The following is a 24069-nucleotide window of genomic DNA, read 5'->3' on the forward strand; positions in this document are numbered from 1 at the left end:
TAAAAATGTTACTTCATGGTCAAACTATTACATTTTGATACTTTAACGCATGAATACACTGACCGGCAACAACACTGCAGAACCATTTTAGGGTGGGACGAGGTTTGCACAAATTTCACACAACTTTAAAAAGTAATATAATATTAGTGAGATGTGACACAATATAAGAGATTGCCTGGCTGGTTCAAAAGTCATTACAATGACTATTTAAATGTGGGGAAAAATTTCATACAAGAGCCTCACACACTTTGAACAGTAATATTAGCGCCAATGCTAGTGCTAACACAAGATAAAAGATGTACTTGCTGGCTCACCAATGAGTATAGAGCACCAAAGAAGGCAATCCGGGTTCACAACGCAATGACAGAGACGCAATCCACCAAGTATTATTTACCGCTCAGGGGTCACCATGGCAACGATGGAGATATTACTCTCCTTAAAGTATGCTAATGACCTATCAACAAGGGGATAAAGTTACACTTTCTAATGTAGTATTTTTTTAAGGTTTAAATACACTGACCAAAAACAACATTGTCTGACCATTTCAGTGTAGGACCCTGTGTAAAAAAAAAAATAATAATAATAATAATAACGTTGTGTGAACTCAGATTTCAAGGCAACAAACTTCAATATTTTTTTTAATTGGGCAATTTATCTCAATATTTCAAGTTTTGCTGTTGTGGAAACACCAAAGAAAAAGAGTTTACAGAACTGTTGTCCCTTGTCTTGTCCCCCCAACTTAAAGATATAAGGAAATACAACTCAGCAATTTGTTTTGGAGCAAACAACTTGCTTGCTTTGTTGTTTGGGTTTTTTTTTTTTTTTTAATTGTCATAAATGTCAATCATTTATATTTTAAAGTTGGTCCAACTTGAATGACAGTTTTAGCCCCCCCCTGCCCTCAAAGAAAAAACAAGCTGTGTTTCTTACTGTGTAGACATAGCACATGATTGAATAGTGACATTTGCGGTAGGTACACAACATAATAAAAATATGGAATAAACAGTTATTTCCGATGCGAAAATGGATGCAACATGTTGGAGGTGGCAGAGGCAGATGGCACATCTGCAGGGGGAGGGCTTTAAGGAGGACAGGGGAGGGCAATGATGGGGGCTGGCGTTGGGAGCACTTGACACTGCAAGGTCACGTCCAAGCCTGGGATTAAAGAGCCACGTCAATACTTGAGGTTCCTGTGCCCGTGGGCCTTTACAGTAATCTATCAGATCACGACATCTCCTCACAGCCTCTGCGGGCCGGACAGCGGATCAATAGCGGCGCGCGCACGCGCTGGCTGACGCTCATCCCGACATGTGAGGCAAATGACGTTGAGTTCTGCAAAAATGTTCTTAATGAACTCGCCAACGTGCAAAGGACAAGAAGGAAGACGTATTGAGCGCTGATCCAGATTCTGATAAGGCCAAAGTAAAATGATCGTCTTGCCCAGTAGGAAATTATTCATGAGGGGGAATAGAATGAAGATTGGATGGAGAGATTTCCGAGTGGGTTACAGGAGTCCTGCCTGAATTTTCTAGATCTACTGTCGATCTCTCTATATGTTCTGAACTCCTATGTTGATGCTGTCAGAACAGAAAAAATGCAGACCTGAGAAGTTTTTGTCGAGTAATTGATTGCAAGTTGATGTTTCGACAACAAAGTACTTGCACCTCTGCTTGTTGCATTTTGCCTTCTAAACTCATGATTCATCAACAAATCAACAATCAGCATTACACTTAATCGAATCATTGATTTCAGAGCATTCTCGAATCATACTTGAGCCCACTTGACAATTAAAAGTCTGGTATGTTTGGAAAGTGAGATTCCTCTGTTGATGCACTCTTGTCAGTTATTCATTATAACAGCCACCAAACAGAGCAACCAAAAATAACACACTATTAAGAGTTACGGTCGGTGACTGGCGCGTACGTGCAGGAGAGTCTGAAAATACATGTGATACTTTCACTACTTTGCACAATAGAAAAACAAAGAACTATGGAATCATAAAGAAAACTGGCAATGTGGAGTTTAAAGTAAGAGGTGGACCGGCCCCTGGGAAAATAGGTGAATGACAGGTGACGGAAAGGTACCCACGCTGCAGATGGATGATGAATAACGGACGCTCATTTTTTTAGTCAAATAAATGCCCAGCTCTGTTTTTTTTCTTCTTTTTTTTTTTTTAAATAGAGTGGGTACGCTTTATACAAAGTTGTGGCTTATAGTCTGGAAAATACGGCAATAAAACCATACAATTATGAATATACAGTGTTTACTTACTTAATTTTCATACATGTTGGTATAATGTAGGTCAAATGTTTAAAAAAAAAAAAAAAAAAAAAAAGCTTATTTTATTTTTTACCTGCGCAAGTCCATACCTCATGGCATTATGGGAAAAAATGCTACGTTTGTGGGATTTAGCCAAGAACTACGTTCAAACATACTCACAGTATGTTCAAACATAATTGCAAAAGTACGTTCGAACGTACTTACAAATACGTTCGAATATACTCACAGTTACGTTTAAACGTATGTACCAGTCAAAGATTGGTCATGTGATGCTTCTGTATAGAATGATTATCAATAATACAAAACAAGTCTATACCCTGCATGCTCGGTTATTCACAACCTACACGTCATGATTACTTGGCCCGTCACGGCTGCTATGAGTTATTCTTGACCACCGCCACCTTGCACAATAAATGATTTGAAAGAATACGCAAAGTTCCCAAAAAAATCCTGTAACAAAATTGGTTAGGCACAATGCACATGTCATATGATTAATGTGATCACTCCTCTCGCCGGTTATGAATGACAATCACCACCTTGCACAATAGAAATAAACTAGAAAACAATGCAAGGACCAAGGCCAAGTCCAGCATGGTTCAAGCACATATTCTTCAATCTCAGGCTTTCTTTGTCTCACTACCTCAATTAATCTCACCACTACTGTAATATTTTCCTTTTATATTCTTGCAACCTCCTCCTCCTCCTCCCACTGTCACCACCTGTCTCAGTGTGGGCAGACCACCGCAGGGGGGGAAGGGGGTACAAGTACAGTGGGATCCCCTGCTAGGGACCACAGGTCCCAAGTGGAGCTAATGGAGCGCAGAGGAGAATATCAGTTAAAGGCTTATAAATATTTAAGTGCAGAAATATTCAATAATATAAAGGGTGGGGGTGTCCAGGGGACTCTTGGAGGATGAAAGTTGTGGCGTGATAAAATGTCACCAGAACAGCAATAGAGAGATATATGTCTTCAGTTTAGGGTGGTTAAACTCTAGAGTATGACTTTAGTTTTAGGATTTTCGATGGTAGTTGAGATTGAACATTCATTAGCATTATTATAGTCAACTGGTGTCCAAACAGGAGTTCAGTACATTCACAGGCATTCTCCTCATTAAAAATATTCTAAATGTACAATTACTAGACTTGCTATCTCCATGCTATATCAATGAAAATTAGATGGATACATGTAATACACTAAGGCAGCATGAGGTGCCCTGGCTGGTCCATTGATATTTCACACTGTTAGATTAGGCCGCTTTGGCACATAATTAGATAGTGGGATTTTAACTTGATTAGTTTTTTGCCGTGACCTTTTATTTTGCTGAACGCTCTGCACATTTCCTCTCTCTGCAACCTTCTGCACACTGAATTTAGACCAGTTAAAACCAGTTAAGACCAAGGCCGAGACACTGTTTAGGCTGTCACCCCTGCGTGGAGATTGACTAAAACAGTATATGAACAGGAAATCAATTAAGACGGGTTAGACGGAATTTATCAACACCAAGCTTTCTTGGTGATCAAAAGTAGGGCTGCGCGATATTGGGAAAACATGCGATATGGGTGTTGAATATTGCAGTATCGATATTATTGCGATATTTAACAATTTAAAAAATGATCGGTATTATCCGATGAAAGAAATAATAATAATATAAACAGGCTCAACATATTCTTATCTAATGAAGTTATTTAGTGTTAGTAATATCCCTAGATACTATTCTCCTATAAGTAAGTAATCAAGGGTTGCCAAAGACAAACATGTTTTCCTCCTTCTGGCAAGCTAGCATACAAAACATCCATCCAGAACTGTGATGTACCGTAAACAGCAGCTAACGGCTAAAAGGCTAACGAAAGGCAAAAGATGTCTTTTAACCAACTTCATTGAAATGTGACAGCAAAACAAAAAGCAGACGAAACCGCAGAGATTTCAACTCAGCTTGCCCGTGGATAGAGCGAGACTCCGTCAGGGCTTTCAAGCTTCTTTGTGCACCCGTTGGAAACATAATTACCCGCTCAAGCGCCTCTCCTTATTTCCCCATCACTTCCCGGAGATCATGATCCTGTGATGCCCCACCCTTGATTCCTCAACCTCCCCACCCTCCCCGCAAAAACCACCCCCAAGTTCAAATTAAGAATTTATTTTAACCAGCGAGCGGCTTCTGTCGACACATGTCGGCGAGCCTGATCAAAGGTGAGCGCGCGCCTTTATCAATGTGGGGTAGGTTGGGAGCTGTCAGAAATAGGAGGACATTAAGATTGAATAACCTTCACACGCTTGGCAGCACCTCATTACTTAAAAATTGAAAAACTTTGGTACACCCCCACACCGTATATACATACATCCGCATGTACAGTAGGTCACACTTCCTAGCGCCATGCATTGTTAAACAGGGTTAAAAATTAAGTGTCAAGTTAATGCATATATCTAGTTCTCAATTACATAAATCAAAGCCTTCATAGACCCTTTTTATTTATTTTTACTACAAAAATAACATTGTTATGAAAATTCCAATGCAACAATTAATGTGAATAAAGTCATAATATGAGAATAAAGTCTGGTGAAAAAACAAGCTATTTTTCTCAACTTTTCAGGAGGCACCACTAAAAGATTTTTTATTTTTGGGGGGGGGGGGGTTATAGGTCGTATTTGGGACCCCTTAATTTTTTTAGCCTTGGTGTAGCAGTAGTAATCCTGTCTATAGGTGAAAAACATAACTTCCTCAATTTTAATACAGTCTTCAAATTACAGAAAAAAAAATACAGAGGAAAAGTCATAAAGTGGTCATTTTCATAATAATGTTAGAATAAAAAGAGACCAATACTTTTCCTCAAAATGCTCCAAGAGTAAAGACGTAATATTGCAAGATTATTTTCAAAATGTAAATTTTACGAGCCATATTGTTATTTAAAGACAAAAATAAAAAAATCAAAGTATTACAAGAAAAAGGTGTAACATTATGAGAATAAGGTTGGAACATTACAAGAATCAAATCATAAAGGCTAACAAAAAATTCTTAGCAAAAACAATACTCTCATATTTCCATGGGGCACTCGTGAGCACGTTTTTTTGGGGTTGGGCTGGGGGTTGTGTTTGGTACCTCCATGAAATATATTCATGTTCGCCAGAACAACGAAAATCTGTGACTTCTGGTGCATTTTGAGGCAATTAATCCTTCTAAAGAAAAATAGTCAACCCAGCAATTCCAAGTTTTTAAAAAAGACGAGCGGAAATCAAAGCAGTTGACTAAGAACATTTCAACACTGCATCTCTTTCCTATCTGACAGGCTAGCAGAAGGAGACATGACGGCACCGTGTTTCCAGAAACGGGCAAATTATAATGGACGTATATGAGCAGTACAACAGGAAAGAAAGAGGGTTGGGCATGTGGTTATAATTACACACGGGCAGCAGCGTCTTAAGCCTTGCACGCCACGCTCGAGCTACGAAAAAGCCTCATTAAATCTCAGCGTTCTCGCTATACGGCGCATTATGCCGTCTTTCTGTCTTTTGTTAGCATTTGGCTTAGCGTCCTGTCAAACATGAATGAGAAACAGGAAGCAGGGGCTTGAAGACCACTCATGGGGGTCTTCTTAGAGGTGGCTCTGATTAAGCCTGAAACTTGTCAGGGGGTCTTAATAGATATTGTGGCCTCGTCCATCAAAAGTGGCAAGCTGGGCTGTCACCAAGGACTATTAGGGCCATGCTTGGAAAGAAAAAATAATGCGAGGAAAAAGTCAGAAGGTTAGGAAAATGACATAGGGTTGCAAGGACAATGAAGAAAAAATACATTTTATGAGCATAAAGTGGGGATATTAGGAGATTAACAACATAAAATTCAAAGATGCTAAATTCCAAATACTCTTACAACAAAGTTGTAATAATAAGCAGAAAAACATTTTACCAGAGATAAAATTACAACGACAAAAAAAAAAAAATCACACTTCACATGAAATTTTTAAGAAGTGAAGTTTTAAAAAATACAAAAATAAAGTGGTAATATTATAGGGGGGAAAAATAAATGGGGAAAAAATAGCCCCACCAAAAAGAACTGCTTTATATATGTGCTCTCATTAAATTGCAAGAAAAAAAAAGGGAAATTTTATTCCAATAAAGTGCTGATATTACGAGAAAAAAATAACTACTAAGCTACTAAAGTGGTAAAATGATTGGCCAAAAATATAATCACAGAATAAAGAGAAAACAAAGAAATTACAAATTTTATTTATTTAAACATTGTACTAATTATATTGTGAGAACTTTTGAGGGAGAAATGTGCAAAATTATAAGAAAAAAATATCAATAAAAATAATGAAATGGAACAATGAGAACAACGTTATAAGAATAAGTTTGAACGACGGTTGTTAGGACATCGCACATCATCGACACTTGTCTAGACCGAAATAATTCACATGAGGAAAAGTGAGAAATTAATTTGTGCGCGCCCTCACGATTTGTCCGCAGGCAGACATCGATCACACGGCCACCCGTTTCTCACTCGCTGAGACACATGTGTCTGAGGAGGGTCCTTGTAATCAGGCACAAAGATGAGAGGCCTCCACAAATCGGGGTTAGGGTAGACCGAGAGACTTTCATTCTACACAACCGTCCGCTAATATCCGTCAATACAAATTAGGACAATGGCGCACAAATATTGTTCTGCTGACATTTAGGTCCTTCTAGTGCAGGCTTTAAAGGTCAGATCAGAAAAAGTGATCATCCTCAGCAAGACTTGATGCACAATATAAGACACAAATCTTGAGTTGTGAAACTCAAAGTCAAAATATGATCTATAAGAATGCTAGCATCTAGCATCAGCGCCACTAATCTCACTTGTATTAAGGGCAAAAGGGACTCTGCAAATGCTGTCTTTGGTTGTCTGTAATATTGATAGAGCAGCCAAGACACCACACATATTGCTTTAGCGCTAGCATTAACGTTTACATTAATAATTCTGAGTTGAACTGACTACTCCAATTTCGATGAATTTAAGTAGACTTGATCAAGCATTCAAATCATGTTAATGGTACTTGTATCTTGTTTCTTCTTTCATTACCAACCGCAGATCACCTACTTTAGCAATTTACAATATTGGCAGACTAGCAGAGATGGGAAATTCACAGTTTGGCTTGAGCCACAGGTGCTTCTAATCAACTGAGCTCGTCTACCTGCCAGTTGAATAGAAGCACCTGTGGCTCAAGGCAAATTGTGGCAGGGTTTTTACTTTCTGGACCCGGATTTTCCATCTCTGCGGACTAGCCAGGATGATGCTATTGCTCATGTTGAGTTAACGCTTGCGTCAGTGCTAACATTACTGTACAGTAGAGTTGAACCCCAGTTAAGTTTTGGCGGTTAAGTGTCAATGAAAGCCAAATTAATCAGTTTCCCCACCAGGTAAACGCTGGTTGCGCTTCCACCCGAAAGAAAGAACAATGAGTCTGTACACAATAATTAATTTTCTTGTTTTAACACAACAATAACGACATCACAATTATGTTGATGGAGGCTTCTTGCCTCTTTGCCAACTCTAAATGGACCACATTTATGGTCCATAATAGAGGAGAAGCAAGCACTGGCAAAGATGCTAATGTTACTGTTCAGAGTTACATGCAGCACACTGAAATCACCTTTATCTTGAACTTATATCAAGCGTGTTAGCATTCAACTTCATCATTAGCATTGCTTTTGCAGTTTCTGACATATCTTTTTCGCCTCTATTTCCTTTTGGTCAAACAGACTTTAGCTGCTAGGTAAATGCTAAATTAGCTAAATGTTACTTCTTTTCGTTAAGTCTGCCTTAATTTCAACTTTTAAATGTGGAGCTGCAATGTGGTAGAGCAGAGACAGTAAGCATGGCTACCTGGAAGGTCCTCAGCTTGTTGGGCTAAAAACCATCCATATTCCTTTAAAATAGCCACACCTGAGACCTAACCTTTAGCAAAGACAAATGAAATGAAAATATACAGTGTGGTGCATCAGGGGCAGCCTTCATTCATAGGGGAACTTTGGGTTTGAGTGGGGGCGGGGCAGTTCTACTATAGCCTGACCTGAATAGCCGCGAAAGTCCTGGAGCGCCAGTGTTAATGCCGTGCTTGGAGACGGGACGCATTCATCTACATACGACACGGTAGCGGGAAACAAAGTAAAACACACACAAGGACCACTTTAAACACAACTCTGTGCATGCGTTTTCTCACTGCCTACTCACTGAAAACTCAGCGATTGAAGTCCCAATAGAATGGGAAAAAAATGAAACGAGGATAATAAAGTTGTAATGCTACAAACAAAACAAAAACAGACAAACAAGCAAAATTTCATGAGAAAACAAAATGTTTATCAAAAGTCAGAGCGAGAATAAAAAATAGCAATATAACGCGGAAAAAAAGGAAATTCTGTACTGGTTATGCAATGAAAACAACAACAACAGATATGTACAACCGTCATAATATTAACACAATACTACAAGGAAAAATAAACAAATTCTTGCGAGAACAAAGTCTTAATATTATGAAGGATATTCTTGACGAAATTTTTTCTCGCTGTTATATTACAAGAATAATGATCCTAATTTTACGAAAATTAAGGTCTATTACCGGTACTTTATGAAAAAGGTAAATTTTATATGTTGCTACTTTAGGAGGAATACATCTCACAGGACATAACATTAGTCATTAGTATTACAAGAATGAAATTGAAATATTTTATAGGAAAACATCTGAAGTCATAATCACGATAAAGTTCTAATATTAAAAGAAGAATACATCCACTTAAAAAATGTATCTCAATCCAAAAGATTTTTGTGCAACCACTTGACAAAATAAAATTGTAATAATGTCAACACACACCATTTCTTTTTCAGTGCACACTGAAAAGAGATTTAGTTGAATTTACTCAATTTTATATCGTCAAGTGGTTGCACTTTACAGAAAATTGTTTTAAGTAGGCTAAACATCCATTTAAAAATGTATCTAGATGAACTAAATAATGAATGAATGAATAAATAATTAAATAAAATTGAGTAAATTCATCACCATTTTTAGCAGTGCAGTTGAAATATTACCCCCCCAAAAATCTCGATTTTCCATGAATGAAGTCCTAATATTAGAAGAAAAAACTCAAATTTCACAAGAGTGAAGTCATAATTGTATGAGCATAACACACTCAGCAGCAATGCAGGTTACTCAATAAAAACCTCAACAACAGGAAACGCATATCCTTGTGAACCTAACACACACGCACGCACGCACGCGCGGTCACACACAGACACATGATCCACTTTCCAGACGAAAATGATGAAATATGAAATGGAGCATTACCGCTCGGAATGGCGGTGTGCCCGGGACTGTGCTGCTGCTGCTCCTCTGTCACATTGTCTTCTACTGCCACAAACGGAGAAAGAGAGAGAGGGGGAGGGAGGGAGGGAACGGGGAAAAGTCAGGGAAAGACATGGTTAATCGTGGAAAAACATCTTTGACACATTGAGATTTCCCTCTTTTTTATTATTTATCACTGAAATAGGAGGGGAGGAAAAAACTGCCGGGATATTTGGACTGCTTTCGGCAGCTCCAACTGAGACTTGGAGTCCGCGCGAGGCGTATGGATGAGTTTTGTTGGCAACAAGGCAAAGAGCCACCACGTAAATAGCATCCATGAATAAAGGACGCGTCCGGTGAAACGTCGCCCAGACACGGACGAGTGAAACCTTCGGTTGATAAGAAGGCACATCAGACGGAGGAGACTTAAAGGGATGCTGACTTGAAATTGGACATGCCAAAACAAGCAGGAGTCTCAGTCAAGCGCTTTTCCCACTTTTAGGCCCGGCATGCAGAATAGTAACAGTTGATCAGAACTCATTAAACCAGCGATCTGAAACTCGCGGCCCGGGGTGCTATTTGCGGCCCATTGGATGATATTTTGAGGCCCCCTACTTGACATGAAAGTTTTTTGTTTCAAGTCTTTTGCTGTAATGTCCTTGCATGTGTCAGGGAGCGCTGTTTTTGCAAGAACGGCAGCTTATGACAATACAAAATGTTTATATTTATGCTTGAATACCTTTCCATTAAATGACCTTTGATCCTCGGTTAACTCCCATAATTCCCTTCAAGAGTTTCCAATTTGAAACATTTCCAAAATTCCCATAGAAATTAATCAGAAATGATCCTGGTTATTATTCTCTGGCCACCCCCACAACTAGTGGAACATTTAGATACTTTACTGCCATTTTCACACTAACCCAATTCATTTATATTAATTGTAGATTTCAACGATGAATTTACAGTCGATCTGAATGCAAACTCTAAAACAACCTGTCTTTAGTATGAATGTTTCAGTTTTACAGTCAATGTCAATCAATATTTCTTTCATACCGTGACAGAGAAGTCATTGTTTATCCTACCATCCACAGTTATGATTTCATGAAAAAAAAATTGCACACAGATACCAATCTTGCCCTACACTACAAGAAAATTGGTGTTGGTCGTTGGTGGCACTGGATAGAAGTAGAAATAGTACACAAAAGCAAAGCAACGGCAAAGAAAACGGCATTACCTAGTAAATTAAGCTCAGCAAAACATTGCTTTGTTTTCTTAGACTTGTTCCTGCTTGTATTATCAGTGTGTTGGGCAACGTTCTAGATGTTTGACTTTATGAAAGTCTGACTGTGGATGGTATGATGAACAATCACTTCTCGGCTAGAGATTGGGGTTACAAGCATGCAAATTACAGTACATGTGTGCTCAGTGAGACTTTGTCTTACCCTGGCCACCCCTGAAAATTTTTTTGGCTACGCCCCTGCCTATTGTGTGGAAACTTGAACCACTTTTTAACGACCGCGACAACCACGAGAAAAGAACGGCTTGCGTTTAAGTCAAAAAGCATCCAGGAAAGCTTTCGCGTCAGAGGGTGCGTGAGGTTTCCAAGCGGCGTGTCAAGTACGAGGAGTGAAATGGATTTTAACAGTGGGAAGAGTACAAAAGAGTCTCCCACCTGTTCCATGTAAAATGAAGGTCTCGCTAAGGGCTTCTTACGCCTCTGCGTTCCACCCGTGAAGTCGAATTGCATTCTCCATTATGTATTTTCCAGCCTTTCATTTTCGCCGGCACGGAGGGGGGAGTGTGACAGGACCTCCCGGCAGGGGAGCGCGACAATGACTGCCGACGCAGGAAGTGCAGCACTTTTAAAAGCGCGCAAAATAGCCTGTACTTTGCATAATTAAGACGAGATCCTATGACGGCAGAAGTCTTTCGCCTCGGGGGAGCGCAAGTCAAATGCAAACAGGGAGTCGAACCGCCGTGAAAAATGAAGTGGAAAAGTTTGGCTGTCACAGAGGCGAATTGGAGCCACGCTCAGAACAAAAAAGTGGGTACATAATAAGAGGGAAAGGTCAACGTGTTACGAGAAGGAAGACGTGATGTTACCGAAAAAAATAATGTAATTTTACGAAAACAAAGTCACAGTATTACAAAATAATAATAAAGTCAAAATATTATGAGAATAGAGTTGAAACATGGTAAAAAAAAAAAAAAAGAAATTTTACAAGGGTGAAATTGTGAAAGAGAATAAAGCTGTAACATTTCAAGGGGGAAAAAAATCAATTTTATTTGACTGAAGCCAAAACCTATGACCAGTTAAAATACTATTGCAGCGTTATTGCCATGAGATAATTTTTTTTCCATAAATACATTTTGCAAGAATAAAGTTAAAGAATCATTTGTAGACAATAAATAAATAAATAAATAAACTTTTGAAAAAGCAAAACTAAAGAAAAAGAAATCTGTAAAAAAATATATAAAAATACCTACCGATGTTCAGTGATTTGTCTCTTTATTGTAAAGTTATATAAATACTAAAGGACAAACTATTGTAAAACGGCAAAATATTCTGCTTGTAATTCATATATTTTTGTTGTAAGCGTAAAAGGATCAAAGCAGAATTTATTTTATTTATTTATATATATATATATATTTTTTTTTACAATAATCGACTAATTAGTTGGTTATACTACTGGAATCGGCTTGAAAAAATTCCATATCGTTGAGGCCCTAGTTGTAACATTATAAGAAACAATTTGACATTTTGGGAGGATATCATATCATCATGACAAAAAAAAATACTTTTTTATTGTAAATCACGATAGTTTTCTTCTCGCGTTATGACTGCTTTTCCACAACTTTACTATTTATTTTCATTTCAGTGCATCCCGAATAATCCTTTTTATCGTCCAGCCAAACACGAATTTCGTTGAACCTTTTGAAGGACTGCCAATGATCAGTCCTCTGATTGTACATCTTGCCTGACGCCGCATACGCCAAACGAATCACGGTGCCGGCAATTAATTAGCGGCGTCATTTAATGCAAGGAGGCACGGTCGGACAGCATGGAGCGACGTCCCTCAGCGCCGCCGCAGAAGCCGGAATCAGCCAAGACGCTCCCGCTGGAGCGGGCCTCGGTGACTGACGCCCTGAGAGTTTAATGAGTTTCTCCAACACCATCAAGCTCCTCGCGCCTGAGATCATTTAAATGGGGCCAGGGATGGGGGGCGGGGGGGGGGTCCTAATAAATCCCCCGTGGTTCTATCAGCGATGGGTGGCAGAGGTTTCTTTTTGTTTTGATTACCATCCCTGTTGGTGAGATGAGGGAGTTCAGGCAGAAAATGTTCTTTTATGATACCATAAGAAGCCCTGGCGGTCGGGGGATGATTTGTCGCCCGCTGTAAGCGTATTAAAAGTTTTGTCATTAAGACAACTTTGAGTAGAGTGCACGTTCATGTCTCTGAAACACCCGGTATTGTCACGGAAGTGTTTGGAGCGGTAAATTGCTGACCTGACTTGTTTTTTCTACTGTGGGATGCTCATATGCAAATTAATCACACAGAAAGTTCATCCATTAATTCATTTTCACCTAAATAATAAAAGTACTTTGTTATTTAAGAACCACTATAATGATCAACATGAATATACGTTAGCATAGTAGGTCATTATGTTCATCAAAAATCAGGAAGAAGTTTTATTTAATGTGGTTGTAAGCCACTGTACTATTTGAACGATAATCCTGCACGTAATTATATGTAAAAAAAACAACAACAAAAAACATACTTAAACAGTACTACACGGGGAAAACATTCCAATAAACCAGTCGATGTATTGGGGGACAACCAAGTATGATACATCACAGCATTTGTGTAACCAGAAGGGAAAATGCATTGAAAAAAAAAAACAAGGGAGGCATCAGATTACGATAGTCATATGATATCACTAAAGGTCATTCAATGAATGATGTTTACAGCTACGTAAGCATAATGCAGGGTTAGTCCGATTGTGTTTTTTTTAAAAACGCAGTTGGAGACAACGGAGATTCACAACATGTTTAAGTTAGTGTGCCATCAAACAGCGACAATATTGATATTCCAGCCGGTTGGATTGATAATATATCATAAAATATTGACAGCAGACATTGTGATATTGATGTTTTGTCCCACCTTCAAACATATGTGGATATTTTAACTAGGGCCCACCTGCCAGCCAATTTAATTGGTTAATATCCTTGTTTTGAAAAAAAACTAAAAATAAATAAATAAATAAATATATATATATATATATATATATATATATTTATTTTATTTTTTTTTACAGATTAAGACATTACAACACAAGACAATAACAACAATGATAATAATGTTCAAATATTCGCCCAAAGGAGAAAAAAAGATACGCCCAAAAAAATAATCCCAAATTTTCAGATTTTTCTCTGTTGTGAAGTTAAATATTCAAGGACATGGTATTAAAAACAGTCAAATGGTCTGGATGCAATTCATATCTTTGTTGTTATAAATTCTAAGGAACCAATATATAGGTTATTTTATTCATGCTATCCTTTTTGAATTACTCGGCTGATTAAACAGTTATCAGAATTTTCTTTCGCCAAAATATTGGAATTGGCCTCAAAAAAATCCACACAATGAAGGATCTGCAATAATCTGTTTCCTTTTAAATTTTTGAGCACAAGAACAGTAATGTGTGTTTCCCATTCAATTTCTCTTGCATGAAAGGTAGCAATTTGTGGTCAGCGAATCGACAGGCAGCAGAGGCCCAATCCCGATACCCACACTTACACCCTTGTACCGCTCATTTGCGTGTTCCCAGCGAGTCTGCGAGTACTACGGTGTCCCAATTCTCAGAAATGCTCCGTCGTCCCACCCCTTTTGCGCCTTACACTTCAGCTGAGCCCGCCTCCATGGCTCTTCAGCCAAAGCATAATTACCCAAAACTTATTGTGGATTTGACCAAAATCGTGGGAAACTAATGATTATATTTGGTAAAAAAATATATATCTCTTCAAGTGTAAATATCAAATTAACCCATAGTTTATCCTGTGTAAATGTGTCATTTCAAACAATGTTTTAAAGTCACCTACGTATTTTGTCCTAGTGTAGCTGCCGTACTTAGTGATTTCCTGCGTATGCATCGCAGATAGTGCAGGAGCCGCAACTAATCCAAATAATGGAGCCATAGCTCCCATCGACTCAAAGACCAAGCCCGTGTTTTTACTTTATGACCACTTTACTGAAGTTTTAATATGATTATAAACAGCAAAATTGCCAAACAACTACCCGTGCTGCCATGCTCGATGACGCGGGGGGCGTAAATCCATGACGTCACACGCACTGTCCCAATTCTGCAATTTTTGTATGCATGTAATCTGTGCTCTCGAACACTTCGTGCACTTCAATGAGGACCGTAGACCGTATTTTGGGATTGGGCCAGATTGTCTATCTTCAGGTTGTATATTGTACATTTCTCAATTCATGCATAAAACATCGACTATCCTCAGCCAACAACAAAGCGTTTGAAGCAATCAACAAAATAACTATATACTGTGATTTTTGTATCCAGTTCAAATTCAAGGACCTCCCAAAAATCAACTATTATCGTCCTGCATATCTTTCCAAATCTGCAAAAAAAACATTAGGTCTACTCACATTGTCGTATTGGGAAGCATAAGACCCAGTCTAAGCGCAACCAAGCCGTATCTGCCATCTAGTGGTGAATATTGATATTACAACTTCAAACTACAGGCGACTCACGACACAGAAAAGCTACACATATAAAGAAATAGCATACAACAACTACTGTAGCTATATTATCTCTGCTCTGTGTGAGCAACAATCACGTGTGTCCTGTTGTGGACTACAGCATAGGTTTTTGACCGTCTGCACTTAAACATTGCTTAAAAATGTGCCGGGTACAAACGATGAACGACTATAAAGTGGCTGTTCACTGTACCCTGCTCTCCATTTTATTGAAGTGACGTGAACTAAAGTGTGCTGCTGCGGGACTGAATGAAGGTGCACTGTCAGGTAATGGGCCGTCGTCGGACAGCGAAGGCAAACACGAGTGGACAGTTTTAATGAACACGTTCCGAAAGCTTATCTCATAACGACACGGAGCGGACATGTCATGCAGCCGTGCGGCGACAGAATCACTGCTATCAGTTAATTAATGTTTGACAAGGTACAATGTAGTATTAAGACTGTTAAGGAGAGAGGGGGGGGGAGCTTTTGTTGATACAAACCCAGACGGGACTGTTGTCCTTTGATTATCAAAGTGCAAACCAAGGGGTGGGTAATGCAACAAAAACAAACGTCTAATCCCACAACAAGTGTTGCAGCATTAAAGGCCACTAATTAACATAGCGGCCACATACTGTACACACACACACACACACACACACACACACACCCGCACACAGGAATGAATGGAAAGTAACTGTCATTTTCCTGTGAGTGACAATCCCCCAGACGGGATGCTTTGCTTTTTAGGAATGAGTTAATTGTGCGCGGACAAACTGACAAATGTACACAATATGCGGCAAATGTTTCGAAAAAGTAGACAATGACAAATTTTGGTAGTCCATCACATACAATCCTGCTGCGTATCACGTGGATGCCTTGAAGCAGGGACGTGCAGAAGAGGGGTATGGGTGCCTGGACATAGGCCACTTTTCCCACCAAATAAAAAAATAAAATAAAATAAATTTTGCATGTGCTTCTTATACTCGCATTTCGGCAATTGAGGATGCACATATTGGTATTTTTATTTCGATATGTAAAAAAATCATTTTTTGTCTTTTTTAAAATTTTTATTCAATATTTTGGATTTTATTAACATTAAATGTGAGTTTCTATGAGGAAAAAACACTATCACTTCCACAAAATTGAAAATGTTGTGTTGATCTTTTTTTTTTATTTTTACAGGTTGAAGTGGACAAGAGTAGGAATGTGTATATGAAATTTGGTGGCGAAAGGTAGGATTTTTCTGACATTTAGTGGTACTAAAATTTATAAGACATTTAACAGGCTAACACAATTTTGCTGTCCGGGCAGCAATTAACGTTGGGCCACTGATACAATCAAGGTTAGTGGTCCGAAATTATTTTAGAATGGTAAGAAGACCTTGCAGTCGAGTGTGGCCATTTAGAGCATCTCACTTTTGGATAAAAAATAAGTCAAGCTAACCATTATAGATTGAAATTTAATACAGAACCTATGAACAATTCAGCTCATGAAAAGCCTCTCGGAACGTATCGTGTTCATATCTTGGGGACTTATCAAAGAAAGTAAATCTGGCATGAGATAATTACTGCATGCAAACTCCTCATTTCATCATTCACTTATAAGTCAGCTATGGCGAGGCTAATCCTGCGATATTTTCAGAGGGTGAAGTGGGCCTAAGTAGCGATGTCCGCATACATTTTGGTGCTGCTTGATTGCTATTTTTGGAAATAATTATGGTATGATTTTGAAAAATATTAACAAATACTGTCCCATGACTCCCACCAAGACATGGGAAGAGGGAGGGGGCGTGGCTAACTTGCTAACTACAAAGGGGCGTTTTGAAAGTAGTTATTTATTGATTTCTCCAAAACAAAGTCGGGAAGATCGGAAATGCAAACTAAAATCAATTTCCGAATTAAAGAAAAAAACAAAAAACAATAATCATAAATTGAGTTTGTTAGTGAAAAATGGACCATCCCAGCCGGGACAATCCCTTTAACACAACACTGTGTCATGTCAGTTTTTGTTGATTATGACGGCACCATGTGGACAAAAGCGGTAGTGTTTTGACAAAAGTCAACCGCATCTCCCATGCGCGCCAGCGCGTAATGTTGTGAAATCCTGAGTTCTCGCTGGCCTGCAAGTTGGACTGAATTATATTTCTATTTCCAGTGGCTGTGTGAAAGATGAATAGTGATGAAGTAATGAATCTAATTTTGTTCAAACAATACTTTTGCTTTCTTGTTTGTTTTGGGGCTTCTGCCATGATATCAGTAATAGCGCTTAGACGTTCGAATCAACTTTCCGTCCTTATAGCGAAAGGAGGAAGTGAGTATGCCGTAAAGCAATTCAGGACATTTGTATTTTTTTGACGAAAGTCCCATTCAACTACTTGTAAGTCAATGTTTCATCAAAATAGTTGTGAAAACTTTTTAAGGTCGAATTCTTGCCCAGTGCTGCTTTAATACACTGTGCCATATAAAACCATACAAACTCTACCAGCCATATACTTATTTGTATCGAATGGCCCCAAATTAGCATTTTGCCTACGTTATATTTAAATTATTTCTACAGTAATAAAAGATAAAGTATGTCCCTTTTTCAACTTTGAGCACCTGCCCGTGCACGCTCCTTCCTTTACGTGTGTGCGTGTGTCTTCCCGGATATGCGTGACTCATCCGCTTGGTTACAAGCCGCCCGGACGATCCGCTGGCGAGCACAATGGCGCTGTAATCCGCCCTGACTGACCGCGAAGGAGACGCTCGCCACGGGGACTACAACTCAATTTAGCTGGGGGTCCGCAGGTCAACCCTCTTCAATTAGGCCCGGGAGGAGGCGGGTGGAGGACACACACACATGACTAACTTTCTTAATGAGCATTATTTGAACTGATGATTAGTGTCATAAATAATTTGCAATGGAGCAGCATGTTAATCACGTTGCATAATGTCTGTAATCCTTCATTTATATATAGAAGGGAGGATTCATTAACAGCATGGCGCAATTATTGCAAATGTAGCAGTGTGGAAGTAAAGTCAGACGATGCAAATAAGCCAAGCAACATCTCATTTGGTTTTTTAAAAGGGAAAACGGTGGGGAATCAATCACTGTCTGGCGATCAGACGATCCATGACAACAAGACAGACACACGGCGTGAAATAAGAGGAGATATCGGCCAGCTCCCGCGACGCTCCCGTCCGGCACGCCTCAGCCGCGTGTCAAGCGCGCTGACAGCCGTGCTAATGGGATTTTTTTTTTTTTTCTTCTTTAAACCAACGGCTCCATCATAATTTTCCTTAATGATAATCCTAACCATATTTTGGTGTCACATTAGAAATGTGTTAATGGGTGTTATGTCATGGTCCATTAACAGCGAACAGCCCGGAAGACGGCCCAATCTGATGCAACCACGATGGAAATGGAGCGCAACTTTGCCTTAAAATGCTATCGCTAATTCAACAGTCTTTTTTTTTAGCAGGGTCAACGTTGTGAAAAGGGGCGTGGTCACGCAACCCTTGGAGGACAAAAAGATGAATCCCTGATAGGATGGATGGAGCTGATAATCCAAGGTGAGAATAACATTGGAAATTTGCAATATAATGATTTGAATGCTAATTTTAAAGGAGAGCTTTTTACTGAATTTGATTAATCACAGAAAAAAAATCAAAGGGGTTAAATTGGAGAAAAATCTCATCGCTATTTTATCGCCATTGTTTTGGTGTTTCATTGTGTTATGTTGTGACTTTTTTAATGTGATTAATTAAATTAATAAATTTTTTAACCCTCGATTTTCGTAAGTCTGATTTTGTATACGGCTATGGTTGTTTAAAAAATTCAACATTTTAAGATTTGTTAAATTTGAGGGGGGAAAATGCACCACTGCCAATAGAAAGGCATGTATCAACCATCTTTCGTTTTTTCTTGACATTTTATGGTAAATGGTCTTTCACTTGTACAGCGCTTTTCCACCTATTAAGGCACTCAAAGCGCTTCACACTGAATTGACATTTGCCTACTGGTGGCGCAGCATCAGGAGCAACTGGGGGCTCAGCATCTTGCTCAAGGACACTTCAACGGGGGTCACAATGGCCGGGTATCGAACCCACAACCTCTGGGTTGGCCAACGACCACTCTACCACTGAGCCATGCCGCCCCCAAAAAAGTTCAACCTAATTCTGTACTAATCCTCTGTTTTTGTCACATTAGAAACATGTTAATGTTTCTAATCAATAATACACCTGATTCAAGCCTGATAACAATCCTGATCATTTGAATCAGGTGCGTTGGAGTTGAAACATCTAAAACAAGGCTGGATCGGGGCTCTCGAGGATCAGGCTTGGGCACCCCTGATCTAAATGATACAAGGTGGGAATTGCAATGTAAAAATTTACAACCCAAAAAATTGCATGCTTTTAAGTTTTTATTTTTTAATCCAGTTTGGAAAAATTTGAGAGAAAATACCATCACTATACATTGAAAAACTTTTTGGGTGTGTGTATTTTTGTACTAACCGTATTTTTGTGTCATATTACAGACGTGTTAATGAGTGTTATGCGATGGTCCATTAATGGTCAACAGCCCGGAAAAACAAACAAGCAGATTGTGATGCAATCACTGCAAAAAACAGAGCAGATTGATGCTAAAACTCATCTTATGCTACAATTCATTCAATTTGTCACATTTCGTTGGCATTCATCTTTGAATTACAGCTGCAGTCGCAAAGCTTTGGAGGAACTGAAATGCACCTCTACAAAATCCCTGAAAGTCTTCAATCCATACATGAAGACTCAATCAACTTCACATACTACCCAAAGTTCACCCATGTAGACTAATTGCAGCTCCTCCACAACATGAAATATTGAAGGCCGACATGACACAGGACCGATTTCAGGACAAGCGTTGCACTCTACAAGCAAATGGCGCGGAAAATATATTTATATATGCACATGGCCGACGTGGAAACTCGGCTCCTCCGCCAATAAACACGTCAGTGCCGAGGGCCTTGAGAGTGCGGTCTGTGCGTCGAATGAAAACATCCAGGCTGGCTGACGTTCTTTATTCAAGAAGTGTGCTGTCGGGACAGGCGACGTGGCAGTCGTCGCGTGCGGGTTTTCGACCTTGCACATCAGGACAACACGGAGTCACACAGATTTGAGTAACAACTACCGCCTAGTGTTGAAGCCTTTGCATATAAGCCGATGACGTACGTCGTCGCCTTGCTCCGTTTTTTATTCCCCCAAGCAATAACGTAGCCCGGTCTGTCTCGCGTACTTAATTGAAACGGGAGCTGCATTGTTGCCCCCCCCACCCCTTTTTTCTTTTTTTTTTTTTTCTCCTCGATGGGACCAAAAGCAGACTTGGACTCCCTCAAGCAGCCAACACTGACGAGACGGCGAAATGAAATAATACAAAACAACCGCATTTGCTTGTCATCGAACCTAACCTCTGTTTACATCCCCTAAAGCCGGGCTCATCTACCTTTTTGAAAGTGAAAGCTACTTCTTGGATACTGATTAATGCACAAAGGGCTACCAGTTCCATAGGCATTGATGAAATAACACATTTGCTCAAATGATCTTTGAATAATATTATGAGGGGAAAAGCCGAAAGGATAACAACATGCTATTAATAATGAACGATATCAATACACGATCAGGATTTTGGATCTGACCACCGATCAGAGAGTTTTAAAAAAACGGTAAGCGATCACCGATCAGAAGATGGACCAATCTATCCAATCTATTTAAACAACTTGTTTATTTACTACAGTCGAACCCCGCATTTCACAAGGGAGCGGCCCGGCCCGCGAATAGCCAAAATTTGCGTATAATTGACACCCATTAAATGCAGTGGGATAAAATGATAACGATTACTGCAAACCCTAAAAAATGTCCCCAAAACGTTGATAAACATTCAATTCACGTAAAATGGGGGGGGGGACCAGACACCCCCCCCCCCAAAGTAACCATATTATTTCCTAATGTCGTCAATCGGTAAATTTTGACATTACATCCGATCGCCGATTTTGCACAAAATGCTAAATATCTGCAGATCCGATCCAGAGGATCAGATCTGTGTAGTCTCTGCTATTCATTTATGAGAATACGCTGATCGTGTTAATGATTTCTCACAATAACTACAACCTAGAAAAATCACAATGTCCCATCACTAGTCAGTTATTTTTAAGACAGGACCACGGGCTACTCATGTAATCGTTGGTGGGCACCACGTTGGAGACCCCAGCCCTAAAGCGTGGTAAAGAGTTCTTTCGGCATAGAAAAAAGTCAGACTGCAGGCGAAAACGCTCTTGCGGGCAAAAATACATTTTCGAAAGACAGAGAGGAGATGACGACGCTTCCTCTCTGAACAATAGGAAGGCAGACGGAATGACAAGGAAAGTTATTGTGGACATCTGTATAAGTGTAGCCCCCCTTCCCAGAGGAGCCACACAGACAAAGAGCAGTAAATAACATCTGGTTCCCCCCTTGTTTTTTTTAAAAAAGAAAGAAGGAAATATCTATGACGTCCTGCTTTCTTTCGGCCCGAGTGGCAGCAGCCGGTCGGAATGTAGACGTAAAAGTCGAGCAAATGCCGATTTCGCTTCATGACGATAACAAAACAAACTGGCTTCATTTGCATACTGATTTGCTCACTCGCGCTCTCTCTCTCTCGCTCATGCACACTAGTCGGAACAGATGTTGTGCACCACACACTTGTAGCATGTAGCAGGCGGCATTGCACACAAGTGACAAAGACAAAAAACAAAAAAACAAATGGCTGCAGTGTGAGAGGGAAAATAGGACATCTAAGAATCGAAGACGACTTGGGTGTATCGATTGCAAATGGTGGCTGCTATGCACTATGCACTATACTGTGTACTGCAGAGCATTCCTTTGTGATGAAGACTTCCGAGGAGATGTGGAAAAAGTGGGGAAGGGTCCGATGCATGATCACAAAATTGTGGAATACAATATGGTGTGCTGAGCAAAATACAATGGCTGCCAGATCAATGAACTAGAGCTCCACTTTACCAAAATACGCATGGATGCATGCATTCTGACCACATTGCCAACACACGCAAGACACTGAACATGTACAAAAAAGTTGAACCTTTAAAGTTATTTTCTACCATGTGCCCAACTTTTTGTCTCACATACACGCATACATACAAAAAGTCACTTTCATCCTTATTCTTGCTTTACTTTGGTCACGTGACTGCCGTGCACGCCATTCCTTTACTTAAAGTTGTCTGGTTAAGCATGGCTCCAGATGTTTGCGTGTATGCGCGGGCGCGGGCGCGCGCACGCACACGCACACACACACAAACCCGCCCTCAACGAACCGGTCCAAAACGATTTTTCCATGCGCAAAAACATATCCACCAAGCAGAAATGCGTCCACGATACAGCACATTTCAGCGTTTCGCCCTGCTGGTGCTGCTGTTGTTGTTGTTGTTCAAAAGAATAAGAGGAAATAAATGTTTGGAGAGCCAGCTTACCTTTGAGGGATCTTGGCTTCGCTTGCTTGCGGCGCGACATGATCCTACACAAAACGTTGAAGTTGACAATGTGCGTAAAACGGCTCAGTGGCAAAAACGTCTCGAAATGCGCGTGGGCTCGACCGCGGCTGTCTCGCTACCATCACCGGCGCGCGACGCTAAGCGTTTTATCTGGAGGAGTGGAATTTCTTGTTTTTGTGATGAGCAGGTAGACAAGACGTGTTTTTAAAAGGTCCAATTTCCCCGGGAAAAGTGCGAGAATGTGGCTCTGGTGGTGCTGGAACTGGTGGTGGTTCCGTCACGTGCTGCCATTCCCCGTGAAAATGTCACGCGTGTGCACGCTCAGGAATAAAAAGCGCAATATTTGCTTCTTTTCTCGCCCCCCGCCACCGTCATCATAATAATCCGCGGTGGTGGAAAACACCTCTCCGTTATGAGAGTGCAAAAGAAAAAAACGTGCAACAAAACAAAACACCCTTCCGTAAAAAAAAAAAGAAAAAAAAACGACTAAATAAGACTTTTGGGGGGATATCCAGCTAAGCACACGAAAAGTAGTCGCGCGTCAGAGGAGTAGAGCTAATGTAGAATTAGGTGCGCGGATGTGCTCCGAGTCTATGTCTAAATTGCTCTTAAAAGGAGGATGAAGAAGCAGAGAGAAGATGGAAGCTCCCTCCTCATCACAAACCTGCAAGGTCTTGGACTGCGCTGTCGCTCCGGTAGTCCACATAATAATGGAAAATGGAAGCAAGGCCCCCAAAGCCATCAGGATGGCTCCAGAGGGGGCCCCTACCCCGCAGGGACTCGCTCTGTACGTAATCACTGAGGAAATCATTGTCAGCCTGCCTGCACTCACACACAGACAGAGAGGCATGATTAAAATCCGAGGGAGCGCCGCAAGATGTGGACGCCTGGATTCACATCGGTCCCCGGATCCGGAGTCGCGCTCCCAGCCCCACAAAATGGGCCTGGCTGACTAGCTGGCTGGCTGGCTGGCTGGCTGGCTGGCTGGCTGGCGTCGCCTCTTCCTGCAGGCCGACGGCGGACACTCCGTCCGTCGATCAGCCTGTACGGCAGACAGACTGGTCCCCCTTCTGGTGGAAGAAGAAAGACACATTTACCTTCATTCATGCACGCACACAGTCATACACTTTTCCCCCCCACACATAAACTTTTATAGCTTTAAATGCATGGTGTAATCTCATAACACGACATTGTATTTTTTTGGTTTTGATGATTCTCATTTTC

At 40.2% G+C, this 24069-nt stretch overlaps 1 protein-coding gene across 1 annotated transcript in view; it reads right to left on the reverse strand.

Annotated features, from left to right (window-relative positions):
• LOC147141066 (zinc finger protein 521-like) overlaps positions 1 to 23808 on the reverse strand; it is a 136431-nt gene extending 112623 nt beyond the window's left edge. The window contains exons 1-3 of the mRNA XM_086043850.1: positions 23510 to 23808; positions 22825 to 22868; positions 9592 to 9651 (exon numbers count right to left, since the gene is read on the reverse strand). Coding sequence (XP_085899976.1) covers positions 9592 to 9651; positions 22825 to 22864 — 100 coding nt within the window. The 5' untranslated portion in view covers positions 22865 to 22868; positions 23510 to 23808. The remainder of the gene's footprint in view (positions 1 to 9591; positions 9652 to 22824; positions 22869 to 23509) is intronic.
• Between the last annotated feature and the right edge of the window lie 261 nt (positions 23809 to 24069).

This window comes from Filicampus tigris, chromosome 10 (assembly GCF_054856515.1).
Source record: "Filicampus tigris isolate MCC_2025a chromosome 10, RoL_Ftig_1.0, whole genome shotgun sequence".
NCBI classification, from domain to species: Eukaryota; Metazoa; Chordata; class Actinopteri; order Syngnathiformes; family Syngnathidae; genus Filicampus; species Filicampus tigris.